The sequence below is a fragment of the Lactuca saligna genome, chromosome 7 (genome assembly GCF_052625555.1).
Source record: "Lactuca saligna cultivar CGN05327 chromosome 7, ASM5262555v1, whole genome shotgun sequence".
NCBI lineage: Eukaryota > Viridiplantae > Streptophyta > Magnoliopsida > Asterales > Asteraceae > Lactuca > Lactuca saligna.
The window spans coordinates 49,200,974-49,224,201 of record NC_136423.1 but is presented as its reverse complement, the minus strand read 5'-3'; the positions used below and the strand labels follow the sequence as shown (position 1 = coordinate 49,224,201).

The following is a 23,228-nucleotide window of genomic DNA, read 5'->3' as shown; positions in this document are numbered from 1 at the left end:
ATGAGAGTGTCCGAAAGAACAACAAGGGAGAGTTTGTATACATTATCAAGAGGTGTTGTTGAAACATTTGGAGACATATATTTGTGGAAACCTTCATTGCATGATTTGAAAGAATTGTATGTGGGGCATGAAGAACGCCATGGGTTTCCTGGAATTATTGGAAGCATTGATTGCACACACTGGAAATGGAAAATTTGTCCAATAGCATAAAAAGGGGAATATGCAAGTGGTTATCACGGATTGCCTTCATTGGTTTTAGAGACTATTGTTTCTCAAGATTTATAGATTTGGCATGCATTTTTTGGGGTTGCGGGTTCCAACAACGACGTCAACCTTCTTGATCAGTCGCCAATATTCGACGATCTTTTCAATAGAAAGGCCACGGATGCTCCTTTCATAGTGAATGGAAGCGAATAAAAATATAGGTATTACCTTACAGATGGAATATATCCCCAATATTCCACATTCATGAATGCATTTTGACGCCTGGTTGAAGAAAGTGACAAGTTTTTCAAGAGAATACAAGGAGCACCTAAGGATGTAGAACGTGTTTTTGGGGTGCTAAAGGCGAAATGGCACATAGTTGAACAAGCAACACGACCATTGACTTAGAAACTCTACGATATATCATGTATGTATGTATCATAATACATAGCATGGAAGTAGAAGATAAATGACAAAAAATTACACCTAACGGAGCCCAGACACGTTCAATTTCAACAAGGAACACCAGAGTATTTACATAAAGTTGTTGACATTCAGGATGCAAATAAACACAAATAATTTTGAAAGGACTTAGCAGATTATATCTTCCACGATAACAATAACAAATAAACGTTGTTTAGAAAAAATAAAATATTTTTTATTGTAATGTTTTTTTTCAATTTGAATGTTATGTAATTTAAATGCTATGTTATTGTAATCTTAATTTTAGTTTTTAAATATTATGTCTTTTTTTTTGTTTTTTAAATATTATATTTTATAAAAATGCATTTCATTTATTTAATTTAAAAAAGACAAACAAAAAAAGTAAAAAAAAAAAAAAAAAAAAGAAAAAGAAAACAAACAAACAAACTTGAAAAAAAAAATACTGACATTGAAAAAAATTAGAGTTACATCTTGTTATAACATGAAAATCATTTCCTCACTTTGTAACATCATTGATAATATGATACATAAAAGGACACCAATTTAATTTGATACTATATCTAGTTATCTAGTTATAACATAAAAATCATTTAGTCACTTTGTAACATCATTGATAATGTGATACATAAGATGATACCAATTTAATTTGATATTACATCTAATTATCTAGTTATAACATGAAAATCATTTCCTCACTTTGTAACATCATTGATAATGTGATACATAAGATGATACCAATTTAATTTGATATTACATCTACTTATCTAGTTATAACATGAAAATCATTTCCTCATTTTGTAACATCATTGATAATGTGATACATAAGATGACACCAATTTAATTTGATATTACATCTAGTTATCTAGATTCGATACTCTCCGATACTCTTACGATTACTTCACTTTAACCGGTTTACCAAATAAAATATTCATTCCCACTTTTTTATTTTGATGGATGTGGGTTGATAACCTGTATAATGAAAATGAATTTATTGACATTTCTAATTTTATTAGATAATGTTGTGTTTTATCTTATTGGTTTTGATTTTGATGCATGTCACGATAAAAAAAAATGTTATGTTTTGTTATATTTTATATGTTTTAATTTAATTAAATAGAAAAAATAATGTTGCGAATAATTGAATAGGTTGGAAAAGACAAAACCATCATATATTATAGGTTGGAAGGGTCGTAAGAGAGAGGAGATAGAAAAACTAATCCGATTCTGATATGACATTAGGACTCTGAATGGATCGGAAGGAAATGACAACCTCTTCCCTAATAAATATCTTTTTTGTTCAACAATTCTTCACGTGAAAGGTTAGTTACTATTTACCAACACAATTTCATCTAAAAGATTGACTAAATGGGTTGGCTAAAAAGATAAAATATAATAATAAGAGTATTTCTAAATTGACAAAATTGCAAGAATGATCCATGTGGTATGTCCAAAAATGCTGATTTGGGTCAAACGAGTTTGGACTAGCACAAATAGTCCAAAAGTTTTCATTTTGCTGCGTTTTTGGTCCAAAACAGTTTAAAAATTCTAAAATTGACGAATTTGCCCTTTCCATTTGTTTTTTCTTTTCTTTTTGTTATTTAATTATTTTCTAACTAAAAAAATATAAAAAAAATAAAAGAAAATCTCTCTCTCTCTCTCTCTCCCCCCCCCCCCCCCCTCTCTCTCTGCTATTCATCACCCTATACCACCCATACAAACACCACCGCCTAACGCCACCTTCAATCACCCAATACCTCCCTTATTCCTCAATTATCACCATTCCTAACAGTTGCCAATGAAAAAAGAAAGAAGAAAATAGATAAAATAAGGAGCTACGATCAATTCAGAAAGGAGAAAAAAGAGAACTGTGATCGAGTTCAGAAGAAGGAGAAGGAGGGTTCGACTTTGGGTGACTGTGTTTGTCAATTGGATTTTGAGAAGTGAAGGGGGTGGGGTCTGATTTCTAGTGTGAAATTCTTGTCGTCGATCTAACATTGTTGGTGTTTCAAGGTTCGCTTTTTTTGATCTAACCCTTGCTGGAGCTTGCTTTCTAGCACCATCTGAACCACATCATCGATGAACATATTTGAAAGGGGTTGATGAATCCGATAAGATACCTAATATTGTTGATGAAGCATCAAATTTGGGATCCAAAATCGGAACTTGAACAGAAGGATTAAGGCTTGAATCTGATAAGATACCTTTTATCGTTGATGAATCGACTTGCTTGAGCATGAATTAAAGGAAATTGGGGGAAACGAGGCTAGATCTTTCCGATAAGGAGTTAAATTGGGTTGCAAACTGATCTTGGAAGAAGCTAAGTTGAAAACTGATCTTGCCCCTAATGGTGATTCATAACCATCACTGGTATCAGAGGTGGCACCTACAGAACCTACTCCATAATCAAACTTTGAGATCTGGGTTAATTACACACACTAAAAAGGAACTTGGGATCACATCCAAAGAAGATGAAAATGGTATGTTCTGAATAGAAAAGAAAAATGGTTACCTAAGATCGATGGAGGAATAAGGAAGAACGACTGGAAGCTGCTTGAGGGTTGAAAAGAGATGAATACAGAAGGGAAAATGGTGGTAGTCGTTGGTTCTTCTTCTTTGCTGACAGTGCCAACAATCCTGTTTGCGATCGGAGGCTTGCTTCAGCTGGCCATGGCAGCGATTTGGTGGTTATTAGGTTAGTTTTCCATTAAAATGGAAGGAAGGCGAGAGGTTGAGCTAAAGTTGTTGGATTTTTCTGGTGAGAGAGAGAGAGAGAGAGAGAGAGAGAGAGAGAGAGAGAGAGAGAGAGAGAGGTATTTTTTATTTTTCTTTTAAATATTAAAGAATTTAAATAAATAAATAAAAAATGAAAATAATTAAATAACAAAGAGAGAGAGAGAGAGAGAGAGAGAGAGAGAGAGATTTCCTTTTATTTTTTATATTTTTTTGTTAGAAAATAATTAAATAACAAAAAGAAAAGAAAAACCAAATGAAAAAGGGCAAATTCATCATTTTTAGAATTTTAAAACTGTTTTGGACCAATAACGCAACAAAATGAAAAATTTTGGACTATTTGTTCTAGTCCAAACCCGTTTGGCCCAAGGTAGTATTTTTTGACATATCACATTGACCATTCTTACAATTTTGTTTTCTAAATTTATGTCTATTTTATCGAACATGCAACATACTTCCTTTTATGCAATAAGATTTCAAATCCAATGTACTTCTATTTATGCAAACTGATTTCAAAGATGTAATCGCTTCACATATTTTCGAAAATGCATTTTTCTGATTTTCAAACATATACTTCAAAAAAACAAAATATAATAATTTTATAAGTCAATAAGAGAAACTTGTGAAAAAAAATCACCATATATAAAGAGTCGCTTCAAAAAAAAAAAAAAAACAGACATTCGAAAATCTATACTTCAAACTATTTTACTTTGTAATAGTACATATTTTTTATATTACAATTTTGAAAATAGTAATTTCAAAAACCATAATTATATGTTATTATGTTCATAATACACACTTATCATTTGAGAGTTAATTATTTTTCTAGTCATCATGTTCCCATTTTGTTCCAATTAACCAATCAGAATTCAGATAGCAAATAAAATCTTCAATAAGTAGACGAAAAAGCCATGAAAGCGATATATTTTGTTGTACAACAATACAATAATCCAAGTCTGAAAATATGAAACAATGTATATATTATATAAGCCTTGGATAATTAGGCTTTATATATTATATAATACCAAGTAAAATTCAAGAGTATAAATATAAATCTCTCACCATATTAATTAAAAAACATCAGGGTGAAATCGCCCTGGAATTGAGCTGCCTTGCTGAGCCTGCTTCAGATGCATGGTCAAAGAATAGTTGTTGACCTGACAATCAATCATAAATTCATAATCAATTATAAATTAAGTAAAATTTTGTTTTTCTTTTTTAAATAATGAAAAAAAAAAAAAAAAAAAAAAAAACCTCAAGAGTTCTAAGTTGTTCTTGGTATTGAGATACCATTTGCTTTAGATTATGCAACTCTTGCCCCCTATCTTCAAATTCCTTTTGTCTTTCATGTTGAATTGCAACAGCTCTTTTCAACAGAGAGTTTTCTTGAATTAGGGCTTGAAGTTGTTCCTTCATCATCATATTTTCCTACATGTAAACAAAATCATCATCATTCAATTATCAAACCCTAGAATTTTACAAATAAACAAAGTTAAAGTTAACACACCTGTTGAAGACCATGAGCCTCAGATGTAACACGTTCACATATAGATTTCTCCAACAATTCAAGAGCTCTTGAAGCACGAATTCGAGCATCATCAATGTTGGAAGCACTCACCATTTCTCTCACAAAAAGATCAACCCAATCTGCACCATCTACAGGTGGTTTTTGAGGTGATGAATTCTCCACAACAGCTTCACCATTTGTAACGCCATTAGCTAAAACATCAATACATACACAGTAGAATAAGAAGTGTTAGAGATGCCTAAAAGAGAGAAGATAGAAAGAACATAAGGACACACCATTGGGATGAATTTGATACTCGGATTCCTTTCCAACAGCAGAGGCAGCTTGTTCAACAGAAACTAAACGTAGCTCGGTAAGACTTTTGATTGCAGTTTCAATGTCATCACCACATTCGTTCAGAGTTCTTTCAAGAAGCTGAAATAGATTGTATATGTGGTTCTGATTGTCAGTATCTGGTATGCTCAATCTAGAGAAAAAGCAATTTTAGATAGGCTTCCATTGCAAAAAGTTGGCTCCAAGGTATATTTATATAACTAGTAAGTATAAGTACAAACATATGTTTCTACTATGTTGACAATCAATGAATGTTACACAAACAGCAACAGGAAATCTTTCTACTTAGAGAAAGAAACACAAGATTTGGGATGAAACAAGAAAGATAAAACTATATAAGCTAGATGCTTCCTTCTGAAAGGAGAAACGAATGAATACCAATAAGGAACCGATAAACAAGTAACTAACCTGCTTATCCATGTCAGGGAACAGCGCGATGAGACGATCGAGTGCGAAAAACCGCGACGATGGAGTCGCTGAGGAAAATTGCACAGGGGACGAAGAAGAAAAGCAACGGATTCTTTTAGAAGCAGGAGGCGACGCCGATGATGAAGAAGGTACGGTATGATCCTCGAAGAAAGATGATCTTTTCCCGCACACCACCGCAGACATGTTGTGTGTGCAGCTCTGTTTTTTGTTTTCTATGATCGCCTTCTCCCCCCTATATCTTTCATACAGCAATTCAATTCAATCAAATACAAAAGCCCCAATAATTTCAATAATTAGGGTTCCGCCCTCTTTATCACTTCAATCAGACATCAAAAAACTAGGCTTCTGATCCTCGATCCAAATTGCTTCTTCACTAATTCGATCGAATTCGAGTTTTGTTGATCATCCAATCGAAAAATAAGTATCGATTTCCCTAGATCGCAAAGCATACAAGGAAGGGGTTTGGCTTTTTATCGAATTTCGATATTCAATCCACTTCTGGTTCCCCTAGGCGTTGGGTTAAAGTGACGTGAAGGTTATGTATGTCTTTTATTATAGGCAATAGTTTACTGAAACGTGTTGTTTTATAATTGGAAGCTTGAGGTAATCTGTGTAACAGCCGTACACTTAACCGACTGTTGTCAAATATGGGTTTGCTTTACCAAATTGCATACAATGATCCTTTGTATTATTTTTTATAAAATATCTTTTGTCTTTTTGCACAAAGGTATAATGTGATACTTTTTTGTTGAGATCGGGGGTTTAAGTCTCGTCGTGAACATAAATAAAAATACGTAAAATTAGGTGTTATTTTTAGAGTAGATTACATATTTGTATTTATCGTTTAAAAAAAATATTCATTTATTCATATTCATTTTCAATTTAGTCATCTTCCTTAATAATTGAATTTTAATTTTTTACTGAATACCTAATGGTTACATAATAATTTTATATTTTTACATATAATTAACTCGTAATTATATAATAATTTACATTTTTACCTATAGTTAATAGTTAATTATAAAATAATGATGGATAAATTGTTTATAATACATAAATCATTATTATTTTTAGAGGATGTGTACAAAACACAAACTGAAGGGTACATGCTAAGTATCTTAATAGAGTTTTTAAGCTTGAAATTTCTATCTATGGACTTAAACAAGCATTGTGAAGTTGGAATTTGTGCTTCTATGAGAAAAGTCAAAGAGTTTGGTTTTTCGAGAAGTCCAGATGAGTCATGCATATATGTCAAAGCTAGTGGGAGTGTCGTTGTGTTCCTAGTGTTGTATGTAGATGACATACTACTTATATGAAACAATTGTCTTAAGTGGTAAAATGTAAAAGCTTGGCTTGGAAAATGTTTTGTTATGAAGGACCTAGGGGAAGCGACATATATATATATATATATATATATATATATATATATATATATATATATATATATATATATATATATATATACATATTGTGTATAAGAATCTATAAAGATTGATCGAAGCATTTAATAGGAATCAATCAAAGTACATATGTGGATAAGGTATTGAATGGATTCAATACGGAAAATTCCAAGAAATGAAATGTTCGAATGTGCCACAACGTTAAATTGAGCAAGTCTTAATGTCCTAGTTCTAATAATGAATATGACAAAACAAGTCATATCCCATATGTTTCAACTATAGGATTGATCATGTACACTATGTCATGTACTTGTCCTGATGTATCGCACGCTTTGAGCATGGTAAGTTGATATTAGGAAAATCCTAGACGAAGTCATTAGATGGTTGTCAAGAATATTCTTAGGTATTTGAGAAATACGAAAGACATGGTGAATATATATGGTAGTGAACAAGAGCCTGTTATGAAGGGATATATTGATGCAAGTTTCCAAACAGATAGAGATGATTCAAAGTCACAGTCTAGATAGGTATTCAGTTTGAATGGTGGTATGGTGACCTGGAAAAGTTCCAAATAGGAGACGGCGGTAGACTCTACATGTGAGTTATAATATATTGCTGCAAGTGAAGCGTCCAAGGAAGCTACATGGATCAAAAACTTCATAGGTGGCCTTAGAGTTCTTTCGAGTAACAAAGATCTATTAGAGATATTCTATGATAACAAAGGTGTAGTCGTTTTGACTAAAGAACTTAGAGATCATGGAAGGTCAAGGCACATAAAGATGAAATTCCACTACATTAGAGATAGAGTTGAGGATGGAGATCTAGTTGTGAATTGAGTATCATTAGAGGATAAACTAGTCGATCTGATCACAAAAGGGACGACCAAGGAAAGACATAGTGTGCATGCTAGGAACATAGGCATGAGAAATGATGTGTACAACCTAATCCAAGTATTCGATATTTTTATGTTTTTAATCAATTTAAAGATGTAAAACCCCAATTAATAAATGGCCATGACGTGAGAAAGGAAACCTTACAACGTGAACATCAATGTAGAAACGTTTGTGTTAGATTAGGTGTCGAAGCCCATAACTATAATTAGTAAGAACTTGATTTGATAGTAGCATAGTGCTTTTGGGTTGCCTTCACCATAGCAACTTGATAGGATGACTTTTGGAGAAAAAACTTATTTAATGATTTATTAATATATTATAAGAATAATATATTAATTAGAAATCATATTATTTAATGAGTATTTAATCAGAAATTAGCTTGGTATTAATTTTGAGATTAAAGGAGTTGATTAAAAATGCGGGGACTAGTTTTGCAAATCATTGATAGTTGCAAAATGGGCTGCTGGACTCCCTTGGAATGGGGTGGGCGGATTTTTACATGGAGGCCCTATAGAAATCTTCCAAGGTCTTCCAGAAGGGATGTCCATGGGCTGCTTGGAGCCTAAGCAAGGATTAGGGTTTCCACATGAAAACCCTAGCAGTCATAGCAATATAAAGACCCCCTTGGCATATGATTTTCAGCCTATGCATTCTAAGAGAAACCCTAGCCAAAAATCATAGTGTTCTACCCTCTCTCTCTCTCTCTCTCTCACACACACACACACACACACTCATCCTTTGCTATTGGTGTTTGTGACTCCATTAGAGGTGAAACACTTGAGACTCTAGAGCTTTCAAGAGTCAAGATCATTCGTGGAATTCTTGTTATTACGAGATAACAAACAAGGTAATGTTCTAACCCTAGTTTTCATATAGATCTCGAAAATTATATGCTAGTATTAGGGTTATTGCTTTGGAATTTCTATTTACATGTATAACTAGTGAAAAACTTAAATCCAAAGCAATTAGGGTTGCATGATCACATAGGATGTTGTTATGCTCAAAACCCGTCAGTGGTATTAGAGCCTAGGATGTTTTTCTACTATATATGATGCAATAGTGAACTGTCCAAATCAAATTCAAAACAGAAATCGTTTTCTGTTCAACAAACTCGACAAGTTCTATGATGAACTTGACGAGTTGGATGAACTCGATGAGTCCATGCCCTGACTCGACGAGTTGGCTCAGCTGTTTGCTAATTTCTCGAATTTTCAACCTATTTTGGAATAGGATAAATACCACAATTCATTTTTATCACCATAAATTGAATTTGCTGATTGGTAAACTGATTTCGTTATCAAAATCAGGTCAGGCCCAAGGCAAGTTCAAGAGGTGCTCATGAAACAGAGCCCATCTCCACCAAGGGCCCAATATTTTTAACCTTAAATAGTAGTACACCGGTAGGTATGGCCCATTTTCTTGTCCAACAATCTCCCACTTGGATAAGTCTAATAACTATATTTGCATATATGACTTTAGGAACCAATCGACAATCGTATCTCTCAAGAATTTGTTGAACTATGAAGTGCTATTTTAGATAAGTGATCATATAATCCTCTGTTCTAGATATCAGTCGGACAAATACATGGAACAATGTCTTACTTATTGTCCAGCAGTTTGTTTCTCGATTTCTGATTTGTTTGACATAGAACTTAATTGAACACATCAACTTAGTTCTGACCGGGCCAAGTACATGGGTTAACACAAAATCATCGAGGGGCCCAAATATCGCTTCTAATCCAAGATTGAACAAATAAATTTTGACTCATATGCTTGTTCTTCTACTTGTTGAATTATACACAAAGGCACGTTTTATAACATCGAGTTACCAATGCGTTTACGTACAATCAATGTATAACCAACTCATAGGCAACAAGTCATATCTCTAGGTTTGAAGACTTATAAGATATTACCCTCTCACGTTCACTCGAGATAAATTCCATGAAGTAATGCAAGTGAGCGTGGGTTTATTCCAATACTCCGAACTTATGAGCACTCATGAATGTTGTAGCAAGCATTTCTAAGGCTAAACACCTTTAGTCATCTACAAGCCCAATTCATGACAGTCTTAATTCATACCTACTTCCGACGTATGACTGAATGTGGAAGTTTGAATAACTTAGTCATTCGAAAAGAATAACCTAGTTATTATGGAAGTCAAAACATGCAAAGTGAAACACAAGACTAATTGAATCTAATATGGTCTCAGCACTTATGAATATGAATAAAACACCTTTTATTCATCACCATATTGATTACACATTATTCTGTTTCCATTTATCAACTTAACACCTGAATTAGAACAATAGGTTTCCCATGCTCCAAGCATGTACACTATGTTTTTCTAAACAATAGTCATGCCATACTCCACGTATGCAAACTATGTTTGTCTATGATCCTTACTTTGTGAAGTAGATCAATTGAACATGATTCCAATGATGCTTATTTCACAATCCCAAATCCTTACCGTAAATGTAAGAATATCAAATTATTGTCATTTACTGTAATCTGTTAGATTTTAAACTCATATGCATTGATCCTCTTGCAATGACTATGCACAAAATTCACAAAGACCTGGCAATAGACATTACAAAGTATTCCAGTGGAGATCAATTCCATGCAAACGAAGTCTCACATTCAAAGTACATTCCTTTGAATATCCTTCTTGCATAAAAGTTTCTAACTTTCTCATAGATTCTTAAAATCTAACTCCCAGTATGGAAAACATTTCCATATTCTCATTTTGAACATCACTTCTGAACAAGATCTACCTCTTTTCAGAATATGTCAATATGGCCCTTTCCAAAATTTAACATCATACTTCCAACTGTCCATGAGAAACCAATCTTAGGTAAATCTCAGATTGTTCTCAACAATTGCTTAATCATTTCAGTCATATCCGTTTCTATTACTTTTTTCCTCTTAACGCTCTAGGCATTTTTGGAAAATTTAGAACAGATAGATATTGTAGCACATGTGATCTATCCTATACTCGAAGCATATGGGACACGATTCATGATGTCTCACATAAAGACTTGATACTAGATCAGTCTTTTGCTACAATATTTTATTTGCCATGTTTTCAAAAACTGACTATGAAGAGGGATGTCGTAATCATAATCGAAATTTGAGAATGCAATATATATAGAGTTCCCTCATGTTGAACCATTCCAACATAAAATTCATATATATATATATATATATATATATATATATATATATATATATATATATATATATATATATATATATATTCTTGACTAAAGATGATTAAAATCTCAAACTAAACTTTTAGGATTAAAATGAAGTATAATCTTCTCTCCCTTAATTATAACACAAAATTCATTATGCTCCCACTAGCATAATAATTATGCTCCCACTAGCTTTGACACATACTCAAAAATTGACTTCTAGAAATCAATACTTTATTGACTTTCATCACCAAAGTTCAGACTTCTGATACGAGATGCTTCGACAAACTTTATCTAAGCTACTCAGACTCATACATCTTTCCTTAGATAGTTCACATGTGTGTCTAAACAATTATGAAGAGGGATGTCGTAATCATAATGTTTAGACCTTTTTGTCATTTCTCATAAGTCCATGTTTGTGTGACGTTTAACCACACACACTCCACTAATGACTTTGAGAATGCAAATATCACAATTGCTATCTACTTAAAATCGATTTAGTGAAAGCGTTTCCTCACCATCATTTTTATGAATCGGAAAGAAACTTTATGACACTTAGATTTTTTGGTGTATGTGTTCCTATCCATATGAATTTATCAAAACCATAACCACAAGACAAGGTTAGTGACAAACTTAAACTCATATCAATTGAACTTTTTCAACCTTGATTTCTTGCCTCTTTGCAGTACAAGGGCCCACCATTACTTCCAAGTTGTTATGCACACAATTGAGAACTCACAGGACTCATATACATACTCAACTTTACTAGAATAGGCACAGAAACAAGAATTATGTCAACACGATAGGTTACAAACCTCAAGTCATGTGCTAGCGACAAACTATAGGTTTTATCCTTGATTAGCTCTTGAAACTTTCAAGACCTTTAATACTCCCACTGTCCTCTTGACATATAATTTTCTCTTTGTCAAGAACCATTCCTTGACAACCAAACAAATATTCAAGAGTGAGTACGGATTCTTATCAACATAAACACTTCACACAATTGGTCTTAGTTGGTCTTTGTTTTATCCAAAACATCACAACTTACCAATTGCAAATGTACAAGAGTAGAAAACATTTTACTCTTACATTTTACAAGTGTTATAAACCTTCTTTAAGACATGTCACTCAAATTACAATCTTGGAGTATGACTTTAAGAATTGTTTTGGAACGAAGTATGTATCACCTTCTTGATTTAACCATTTCAATAATTCATGACTCCTCTTCTTAGCCATAAGAATGCACTAAGATGTCCCCAGAGGACGAATTGTGATATGGTCTCACAATCATTCAGATGATCATAAAACATGATATTAAAGTATTCTCACGTCTTTTCAGATTTGAGAAACTTTTATCTTTCTACTAAATTTGATTCTTTCCATTCCTTCTGCCATACATCGAAACTTTTTTAATGTTTCAGAATTATACTTATCTATTAAGTATAACCATATTTCCTAAACTTTAGTAAATCATGACGAATAGTCTTATTGATCCTTTTGTGGTGGATATTATATGTATAACCATATTTCCTAAACTTTAGTATCACCATATTTCATCTTACACATAGATATGAAGTATTATATATAAATTACGTGTTGTGTGTGCATATTATTTGTATACTTGCTATCTATGCTGGATGAACGATTTTATACATGTTTTAAATGATTTAAATTGTATATGTATTTTATATCTACAAAATGTGTTGGGTAAAACATGGGTAGATGTAATAGTTGCTATGTGACCAAATAAAATAATGAGCGGCCTCGTTATAGATGATATTATTGATCTGGTCATCTAGTGGAGTATAGATGACAACCATGGACTATTCTAGACAGTCCAGTGGAACGCTAGTAGGCTCGCAACTACTCGTAACCTGTAGGTGTTTATTTAAACTGTGTGCTCACCAGCAGTACTCAATCCCCCACATGGTTGCCTTATTTGACATGAATTGCTGAGGAACCCCTGAAGCATGTGTTGTCACCCCGATGAAAGTCCTTAGACTAGGTCCCTTGTGTTAGATGTTTTAGGGACGTAAAGTGAGTATAACGAGAACGAGTAATCGGGTTTGTTTGGTTTGATAAAGTTAATAGACTTATTTATTGTGGGTTGAAAACCCTATGTACTCACCAGGTTTCCCAACCTGACCCACTCAGTTTATTTATATCACAAGTGTTGATATGAAGTCACATTACACTAAGAGATTAAGGAGGTATAAATCACTAGTAATAATGAATGTAAGTTTTGTTTATGTTTATATTTCTGTATTGACGATGACATCCCAAATCTTTTAAAATGAATAAAAATTGTTTATGTTTATGTTTCTATATTAACGATGACATCCCAAATATTTTAAAATGAATAAAAATACATTTCTCCAGAAATGCTTTAATAATGAAATTATCATGTTTTTCTGGGAACAAATTCTAAAACGTTTTTATTAAAAGAGATACTCTGATTTTATTAAAGTATAAACAAAATCGGTCTTTTTTGGCCTTGTCAAAACTTATCCTTCTTCTTTTGCAGATGTCTTCTTCAAACAACGTTTTTGGCTTCTCAAACCACAAATCCTCCAACTCATTCTCGCTCTTAAGCATCTGTGCCAAGGTGACATTCGATGGGTCCAATTTCAGTGATTGGATCCGGAACATCTGAATGGGCTTGCGGTTTGAGGACAAGGAGTACATCCTCGATAAGGAGTTGTACAAGATCGATGAGTCCAGATCAACTCCCAAATAAATTATTGAGCATAAGGCCCATATCAAAGATGTGACCAAAGTGTCATGCATCGTGGTTGCCACTATGACTCTTGAACTGTAGTGGTTCTACAAAGACTATTGGCCTTAAGAGATGTTCGAGGACTTGATGGAAAAGTACCATCAAAGAGCGAATAAAGAGATGTACAAATATTCACAAAACTCATCACGACCAAGACGAAGGATGGAGAGTCCATCATGACCCACATGCAATGTATTCAGAGATATGCGGATCGTCTGCTCAAGCTGAACATGAACTTTAATAAAGAGTTGGCTATTTACATAGTCCTACACTCTTTGTCTCCATGCTATGATCAGTTCAAGATGACTTATCATTTGAGCAAGGACGAAGTCACCTTAAGCAAACTTCAACGTCTACTAAGAGCTACTGAAAGTCGTTTAAAAGGGAAAAGTGTCATTTCCACTCCTAGTAATGCTACTCATGCCTTGGCCATTGGACAAGTAAAAGGGAAAAGGAGGAAAGCTCCCTCTAAATCAAATTGGATGGGAAAGTCCAATGAAGGGTCCTCTAGTTGATCCAAAGCGAAATCCGGTTCTACACCTCCCTCTTCATATTCGAAGGAAGCAATGTGCTTCTATTGCCAAGACAGGGAACGTTGGAAGAGAAGCTGCCCAAAGTACTTTCAAGACCTCAAGGATGGGAATATAAAGCCCACCTTTGCAGGTATTTATACTATTCTATCTAAAAATCATCACATGCTAGTTCTTAGGGTCCTTGATACAGGATGTGGTTTTCATATTTGTTCTGATTTGCAAAGACTAAGAAGAAGTAGGGATGTGGAGCATGGGAAGATGAACCTAATAATGGGAAATATGAAATCGTCTCATGTTACCAAGATTGGAGTTTACTCTTTAGTACTTAGTAGTGGGTTAGGTTTAAATGTGAATGATTGTTGCTACTCTTCAGAAATGACGAGGAATATTATTTCTTTTCATGGTTTGTATAGACAAGGTTTTAGATTTTCATTTAATAATGAAATTGGTTGTATTAATGCTTACTATAATGGTTTATTTTATTTTGAAGCATTTCCTTGTAATGGAGTATATGAAATTGTGATGGTTGTAGAGAACTTAGGAAATAATGTATTGCATATTGATTCATCTAATGGTTTAGAAAAAGGCTTACTTGTGGAATAGTCGTCTTAGACATGTCAAAAAGAAGCGCATTGCCCAACTCCAAAATCATGGAGTGTTGGATTCGTTTGACCTTAGGTCAGATGACACATATGAGTCTTGTTTGCTTGGAAAGATAACTAAATCACCTTTCACTAGTTCATGTGAAAGAGGTGATGGATTGTTGGATCTCATACAAACAGATGTGTGTAAGCCCTTTAGATCCACCACAAAGGATACTAATCACTTCTATGTGACTTTTACCGATGATTATAGCAGATATGGATATATCAACTTAATCAAGCATAAGTCAAAAATTGTTAAAAAGTTCAAAGAGTTTAAGCAACAAGTAGAGAATCAATTGGGTAGGAAGATCAAGATCCTCAGATCCAACAGGGGTGGTGAGTATCTTAGTATCGAGTTCCACGACTATCATAAGGAATGTGGAATTTTTTCGCAATTAACACCTCCTAGGACACCGCAGCTTAATGGTGTGGCTGAGAGGCATAATTGAACCTTGTTGGACATGGTTTGTTCCATGATGAGTCGAGCTTCACTTCCAATATCGTTCTGTGGGTATGCCTTAGAGACTACCGTCTCTTTCCTTAATCTAGTCCTAATAAAGAAGGTTGCCAAAACACCTCACAAGATATGGACAGGGAAGGTTCCCTTTTTGGCACATATCAAGGTTTGGGGTTGGGAAGCTTTTGTAAGATGAAAGACTCACGACAAGCTTGAACCTTGAAATGAGCGGTGTATTTTCATCGGCTACCCATAGAAATCCTTTGGATATCTTTTCTACAGACCTAGTAATAACATGGTCTTTGTAGCGAGGATAGGAGTTTTCCGCTAGAGTGAACTCATATGCCAAGAGGAAAGTGGGAGGAGAATTGATCTTGAAGAGATTCAAGAATCAAGCGATAAACGAACCTCTAACATTAGCGCTCAACATGAGGAAGAAATTGTAGTTGAACCAATTGACGAGTCATTAACTCTTAGACGTTCCACTCGAGTTAGAATGGCACCAGAGTTTTATGGTTTTCATATTACTACGGATGGTGATACGTTTATCAGTGATAGTACGTTGATAAATTAGAATGAGCCTACTAACTACAAGGACGCCATGGCGGGTCCTGAGTCTACCAAATGGAAAGAGGAAATGGATAGCGAGATCCAGTCCATGTATGACAATCAAGTTTGGAACTTAGTTGACAATGTACCAAGTCAAAACACAGTTTGGTGTAAATGGATCTTCAAGAAGAAGACCGAAATGGATGGAAAGGTGCACACTTTCAAGGAACGGTTGGTTGCGAAGGGCTTTACTCAAACCCCAAGGGTTGACTATGATGAGACCTTTTCGCCAGTGGCCAAGATCAAGTATATTAGGGTTATGTTAGCTATTGTTGCATTTCATGATTATTAAATCTGGTAGATGGATGTCAAAACCGCTTTCCTTAATGGGAAGCTGGCTGAAGATGTTTACATGTGTCAAATGGAAGGTTTTATGGATGCTAAATACCCCAATAGAGTGTGCAAGCTTTAGAAATCTATTTATGGATTGAAGCAAGCATGTAACATCCGGGATTTACCAGAAGAAAAGGAGGTTGAAGAAGGAGCAAGGAATTAAAAGAAGCTTATAGATCCAGGAGATTAGCACCATTTCTACCTCATTTGAGGTATCAAGCTTCAAACTTGATCATTGCATGTTTAGATTTGATGTTGGGGTGCTTTATGCCACTTTTGGACTCCATTGTTGAGGATTATTTCATCTTGATGATTTCAAACCATAAGAGTTGTCCTTTTCGGCTCTTAGAGGCACTAAGAGTTAGAAAAATTAGACCTTGTTGGTTAAGCCATAACCATGCAAGTGTTTGATGGTCATAAAGCTTGTTAAAGGACCAAAATCTTGTTTTGACCCCTAACCATGCATGCAAGCACATAAAGCTTGTGAATTTATGGATTTAGAGGTTTTAAAAGATCTGTATCTACATTTTTGACGTGATGACTTAATGGATTAAGTCACAAATAAAGTCCCAAGAAAGCTGGCCAGTATGCTAAGCGTACACCCTAGTACGTTGCGTGGACTGGGTCAACTTCCCATTCACGGTCAACGCCAGCGTCCATTGAGCGTACATGCCAAGTACGCTGCATGTACGCATGCAGAGTGGCTATATTGGGCTTTTTGGGCCTTATGGGATTGGGCCTAGACTATTAGGCCTTGTGGCCTACTGTGGAGTATAGTTTTGGGCCTGGGAATCTAGAAGTAGATCATTGGGCCTATTGGGCCGTGTTGGGTCTTTTGAAATTATTATTGGACTAAGAAATTTTGGACTTGTAATGGGCCCATTTAGGGAATACAACTCAATTCAGAAAATTGATCCATTAGTGGGTCCTTAGGGAGCCTTTGATGGTTCATAGGTGGGCTAGTTTAATAAGTTAGAATTGGGCCTTATGAATGGTTCAAATTAGGCCAAGGGGATAAAATGGTCATTTTACCCTAAGCAGTGTTATAGATTCTAATTGAGTGTTATTGTTATTATGATAGCCGGGAGTCATCGGAGCAGCTGTTAGAGATTACTTTATGTGAGATTCAACACGTAGTTTTACGAGGTGAGTTGCCTTCTAGTAGAAGTGGGTCTAAGGACACAATGTTGACCCACTTGTAGAAGCTTGTAGTTAGATGATTGTATGTGTGATAATTGTTTGGTATGCCACTATCTGTTATTTTCTATGTGCTAGTGTGATATGATTCTATGCGGGAGTGGTAGGGGTGAAATAGGATATCCGATTGAAATAAACCGAAGGGAGGCCAACACCCAGATATGCTAGGAAGTTATCCGGTTGAAATAGAACGAAGGGGAGGCCAACACCCATATATGCTAGCCAGTTATCCGGTTGAAATAGTCCGAAGGGGACGCCAACACCCAGATATGCTAGGCAGTTATCTGATTGAAATAGAGCGAAGGGGAGGCCAGCACCCAGATATGCTAGGTAATTATTCGGTTGAAATAGACAGAAGGGGAAGTCGGAACCCAAATATGCTTGGCTAGATATGTTATTGTATGGTATGTGGTATGATGGGGGAACTCACTAAGATTTGTGCTTACGGTTTTCAGTTTTGGTTTCAGGTACTTCCTCTTCGAAGGGAAAGGATCTGGCACTGTAGCAGTGCATCACACACATGATTTCCGCACTATGATGTTCTTGGGATTATACTATGACATTATTATTCCACGTCATGTTTTATGACATTTGAATTATGGAATTATGGATTGATATGATATCGATGATGTTTTTCAGTAAACTATTTTATAAGTAACATAATTAAAAAAAAATTGGTCATGATTTTTGGGATGTTACAAAGCATCTCGCAGATGAAATCTTTGCTTCGATGAGAAAGTAAAAGAGTTTGGTTTCTCTAGGAGTGAGGATGAGTCCTGTGTATATGTCAAAGCTAGTGGGAGTATAGTTAGATTTCTAGTATTATATGTCGATGACATACTGCTCATAGGAAACGACATTCCAAACTTGCAGGAGGTTAAGTCTTGGCTTGGGAAGTGTTTCGCTATGAAGGATCTAGGGGAAGCTGTTGATATTCTAGGGATAAGGATCTTAAGAAATTAGAGTAAAAGAAAATTTGGACTTAGTCAAAGTACTTACTTGGACAAGGTGCTAAAACGTTTTAGCATGGAGAATCCCAAGAAAGGGAGTTAGCAATCCAGAGCAATGCCAAGCGGAGTAAGACTTAGAGTCTGAGTACTGATGTCAAGATAGTGGAAATGAGTTGAGTGCCATATTCTTCCGCCGTTGGCTCGATCATGTACGCTATGACATGTACTCGTCATGATGTGGCTTTTGCATTGATTGTAGATCAGGATCTGAAGTCATACGCGGAATAGTTGTTAGACTTATCCAAGTGGGAGACTGTTGGATTAGTGTCTAACTCCATAACTATTTTGGTATGTACTTGACCCGATGGTGCATGGTCCTTTTGGGTTGCCTTCACCAAAGCAACTTGATATGATGAATTATGGAGAGAAAGGATTAAATATGATTTATTAATATATTATGAGAATAATATATTAAAGGAGAAATCATATTGTTTAATTAATATTAGTCAAGAATTAATAAGAATTAAGTTTGTGGCTAAAGGAGATTAATTAAACTTAAGGGACTGGAATTGTAATTATAAGATAATTGCAATTGGGCTATGTATTACCTTGTAATATAAGGTTGGACGAATTCTATGGGGAAACCCATTAGAAATCGTCCAAGGCTTATTAAAAAGGGGTTCATGGGTTGCTTAGGGCCTAAGCATCCAAATTAGGGTTTCCTTGTTAGATAACCCTAATAGTCTCACTATTTAAAGGACCCTTAAGACCCAAAAACGTGGTGAACTAATTGGTTAGGGTTTCCACACGTTTTTTGAGCAGTCTCCTTCTCTTCTCCTCTTCATTCTCTTGTTCTTGATGTTTGTGAACCATTAGAGGACTGACATTTGTGACTCTAAGCTTTCTAAAGTCAATACAAGAAGGATTTGAGATTGTTATTGCTACATAATAATCAAGGTATGATCTAAACCATAATTCATATGTTATATTGATTATCATATACTAGATCTAGGGTTTATAGTCTTGGATGAATTGCATGTACAATAGAGAAACCTAAATCCAAGCATTAGGGTTTGTATGAGCACATAGGATGTTCTTATAGCCAAAACCCAACATAAATAGGGTCTAAGACCCTAAAAATAGGGTTCTGATCTGACTGGCGTACACCCAACATAATTTTGGTACGCCCAGCATACTCCGAAGAACATTCTCGACCATCCAGGTCAGTACGCCCAACGTACTCCAAATTATGCCCCGCGTACTCTTTGTGTACGCCCCGTGTACTCGGCTAAGCCTAAAAACCACAAAAGTTTTGAAGGCCATAAATTTTTCTTTATAAACCCAATTCCAACGATCCTTATATCCGTTGAAAGGTGACGAGAAGCCCTACACTTCTATAAAGTCATATCTTCATTAAGACCTTCCGAACAAAAGTCTATTTTCCATAAAAGCCCAAATTAACACTTTACCGAAACACCCCTAGGCTCTAAAACACGAATCGAACATCCGGATCACTTCTAATATATCACTTGCACCCAAAATGTTACCGATAAAGAGTTATGTCACTGCTAATAACTATATCACTGGTAGTACCTCCTGTCATTGGTAATACAATATGTCGTCGATAATATTATTTTTCGTTTTTTTAAATCAAGACTTTTCGGGTGCAGAAAAACAGATACATAACAACATTAAATGCAAAAAAATTACATAACGACATCTAATTAGGTACCAAAGTGTTATAAATTTCATACAAATACCAAAATATTAAACAACTAAAGTTTTATAAATTTATGTCACAAATCTAATCTACAAAACACAAACTAATTATCCGATGAACCATCATCTCCGCTCCCCTCGTTTCCTCTTTGCTCATCACTTTGTGGTTTTCCTGATTGAGAAAGCACATAAACTTCCTCCCTACACCGCGACGTTGAGCATTGGACAAAGATTTTTCAACTACATAATCAATAACAATATACATAAACTTATAAGTTAAACTATCAACATAAAGAAAAACTATCAAAATACATTGATATTCCTTGCACTTAAATAAAAAAAAATACCAAAAGAACATTGGTATTTCTTACAGTTGGGACATAAACAAAATTATAAAAACAACATGCGTTTATTGATGCCAAAGTATATTGTTATTTTTAAACAAGGGGCAAAAAACCAAAGTACATTGCTATTTCTTTCACTTGGCACATAAACACAATTACCTAATCAACAAGCATTTATTGATCAATATGAGACTTTAAAAATAAATACTTTACTTATTTTGTTTTAAAGAGCCTTAAATACAATAAAACCAATGTACATTGTTATATCTTACACTTGAGACAAAAACACAATTACCAAATCAACATGCATTCTACAATAATAGCATTATCAAATATACATAATTTATACATACATACATTCCATATTTCATACATACATACAATCCATATTTCATATATAGAAATACACATTATACACACACACACACACACACATATATATATATATATATATATATATATATATATATATATATATATATATATATATGATCCACATTAATGTTTTGATACATAGAAATACACATTATACATACATATACCATGCAAATACACATAAATATATACCAAATATACACACATATGACAAATTTCACATAATAGACACAAATACATAAATTTTTTAAAATAATTTTGAAATTAACATAGGAAGAAACCTGTAGTGGCTGGAATCAACAATGGTGGTCGAAAATCAACAAGGTGGTGCAATGGTGGTCGTAATCAATCTGGTACAATAACCAGAAAAAAAAAGAACTAAAATCAATGATTTTTATTTTTTATTTTTGCAACTAACTCAACTATAAGCTGGAAATCGACGTTACAAGAGAAAGAGAAAGAGAAATTAAGAAGGAATTGCACCTTAGTCACCAGAATTGAACCTTAGTCGCCAAAGCATTTCCGACAACCTTTTAGCGGCGATAGAGACTTTTAGAGGCAACTTAAGCTTGAGTCGCCGCTAAAAGTCTTTGTCGCCGCTAAAGGTGTTGCCGACAATGACATGATGTCTTGTAGTGTCACCCAATGCAAGTAATTTGACACCATTTGATGAGTTAACTACATTTGAAAAGGTATTAGGTGCTCCACGCGAACATATGAAATGAATTGGGCGTAAGCATTCCAATAGAGTCTCGTAATATTGTGAGGGATAGTCCTCACAACCAACATCACAAAAGACACAAACTCATGTAAAATTAACATAAACCAAATCATTTTTCATTTCATCGATAAATACATATTAGTTTGATAATTTGGATGTTCGGTGATTATTTCTTATAATCTTTGGTAATTGAAATTTTGGTAATTTAGTTTATGTTGTTAGTTTGGTATTTTATTTTATGTTAATTTGGTGTTTTGATATCTTTTATAATAGGAAGTTTTATATTTTGATATGTTGATAACTTGGCATCTAAGTTGGTATGTTGGTGGTTTTGATAATTAGAAGTTTGGTTTATGTTAGTTTGGTATTTTGGTATGTTAGTAGTTTTTGTATGTTTGTAGTTTGGTGTATTTTAAACTTCTGGTATTTTATTACTTTGGTAATAGTTAATATTAATTTAGAAGTTTGGTAAGTATTAGTTCCTAACTTTGGTTTAACTTTGGTTTATGTTGAAATATATATTAATGTACATATTAATTTTGTAGCCGGAGGATCCCGTAAACGTTATTATTAGAAAACCCGACATATAGCAAGAAACTTGCAAACTGGTTTTAGTCATTGTCGAAATAAGTTGATATCGAAGGTAACGATGAAGAGAACGAGAGGCCCGGAGATGCTACAAATGAGGAGTCAAACTAGTTTATGTTTAATTTATGTTTTGTTAAAGTTTTAAGTTTATGTAACCAACGACTTTAATATATTGTATATTTTGTATTAAATTTTTTTATATGATCTAATGGATTTTGCATTACCATTACCGTAATTTAAATATTGTTGTAATAGATATAAATAGTAATTTATATATACTATAATAATAGTTCCTCTATTTTTTTTAATAAAAGAAAGGGTCTTTAGTGGCGATGTTACTAAGGGTAATAAAGAGAATTAGTGGCGACACTATATGCAACGACAAACGGACAATAGCAATGAGAAAACAACTACGATCAAGTAGCGAACACCTGTTGCCTTTAATGCTTTTAGGGGTGACATGTCACCCTTAATACATATACAAGGGTTAAGTAATGTTAGATTTTGATATAAACACTGTATCTAACTTACCAAATGAACATAACCCAAGTGGTTTCATAGTTAAGAGTTATATAATCTATTCTTTTTAAAGAAATTATAAATTCGTTCATAAGTAGGACAGAAATCCGGAATAAAGCTATAAGAAAACGCGTGTGTGTGTGTGTGTATATATATATATATATATATATATATATATATATATATATATATATATAGGGTTAGGTTCATTTGAAACCACCTATATTTTGTGAGACTGTGAGACGCATTTTTTTATTTTTTTTAGTTAATTCATGTTCCGAAAATAATATTTAGAAAAAGATTTTTTTTTA

The 23,228-nt window shown here is 34.1% G+C and overlaps 1 protein-coding gene and 2 long non-coding RNA genes across 3 annotated transcripts; all 3 read right to left on the bottom strand.

The window, feature by feature from the left end:
- Positions 1 to 2,337: 2,337 nt before the first annotated feature.
- Positions 2,338 to 3,512, bottom strand: LOC145006206 (uncharacterized). Its single transcript, XR_013662834.1, has 3 exons — positions 3,158 to 3,512; positions 2,850 to 3,056; positions 2,338 to 2,765 (listed from the first exon to the last, which is right to left on the bottom strand). It is a non-coding gene; the product is annotated as an uncharacterized LOC145006206 (long non-coding RNA).
- A 763-nt stretch (positions 3,513 to 4,275) lies between these two features.
- On the bottom strand, positions 4,276 to 6,189 carry LOC145005827 (uncharacterized). Its single transcript, XM_078964945.1, has 5 exons — positions 5,648 to 6,189; positions 5,182 to 5,320; positions 4,886 to 5,097; positions 4,633 to 4,806; positions 4,276 to 4,535 (listed from the first exon to the last, which is right to left on the bottom strand). The coding sequence occupies exons 1-5, from the start codon at positions 5,849 to 5,851 to the stop codon at positions 4,449 to 4,451; spliced, it is 816 nt and encodes a 271-aa protein (XP_078821071.1). The 5' UTR covers positions 5,852 to 6,189; the 3' UTR covers positions 4,276 to 4,448.
- Positions 6,190 to 20,316: 14,127 nt separating this feature from the next.
- Positions 20,317 to 23,021, bottom strand: LOC145005785 (uncharacterized). The gene is made up of 3 exons (XR_013662680.1): positions 21,573 to 23,021; positions 21,371 to 21,439; positions 20,317 to 20,610 (listed from the first exon to the last, which is right to left on the bottom strand). It is a non-coding gene; the product is annotated as an uncharacterized LOC145005785 (long non-coding RNA).
- Between the last annotated feature and the right edge of the window lie 207 nt (positions 23,022 to 23,228).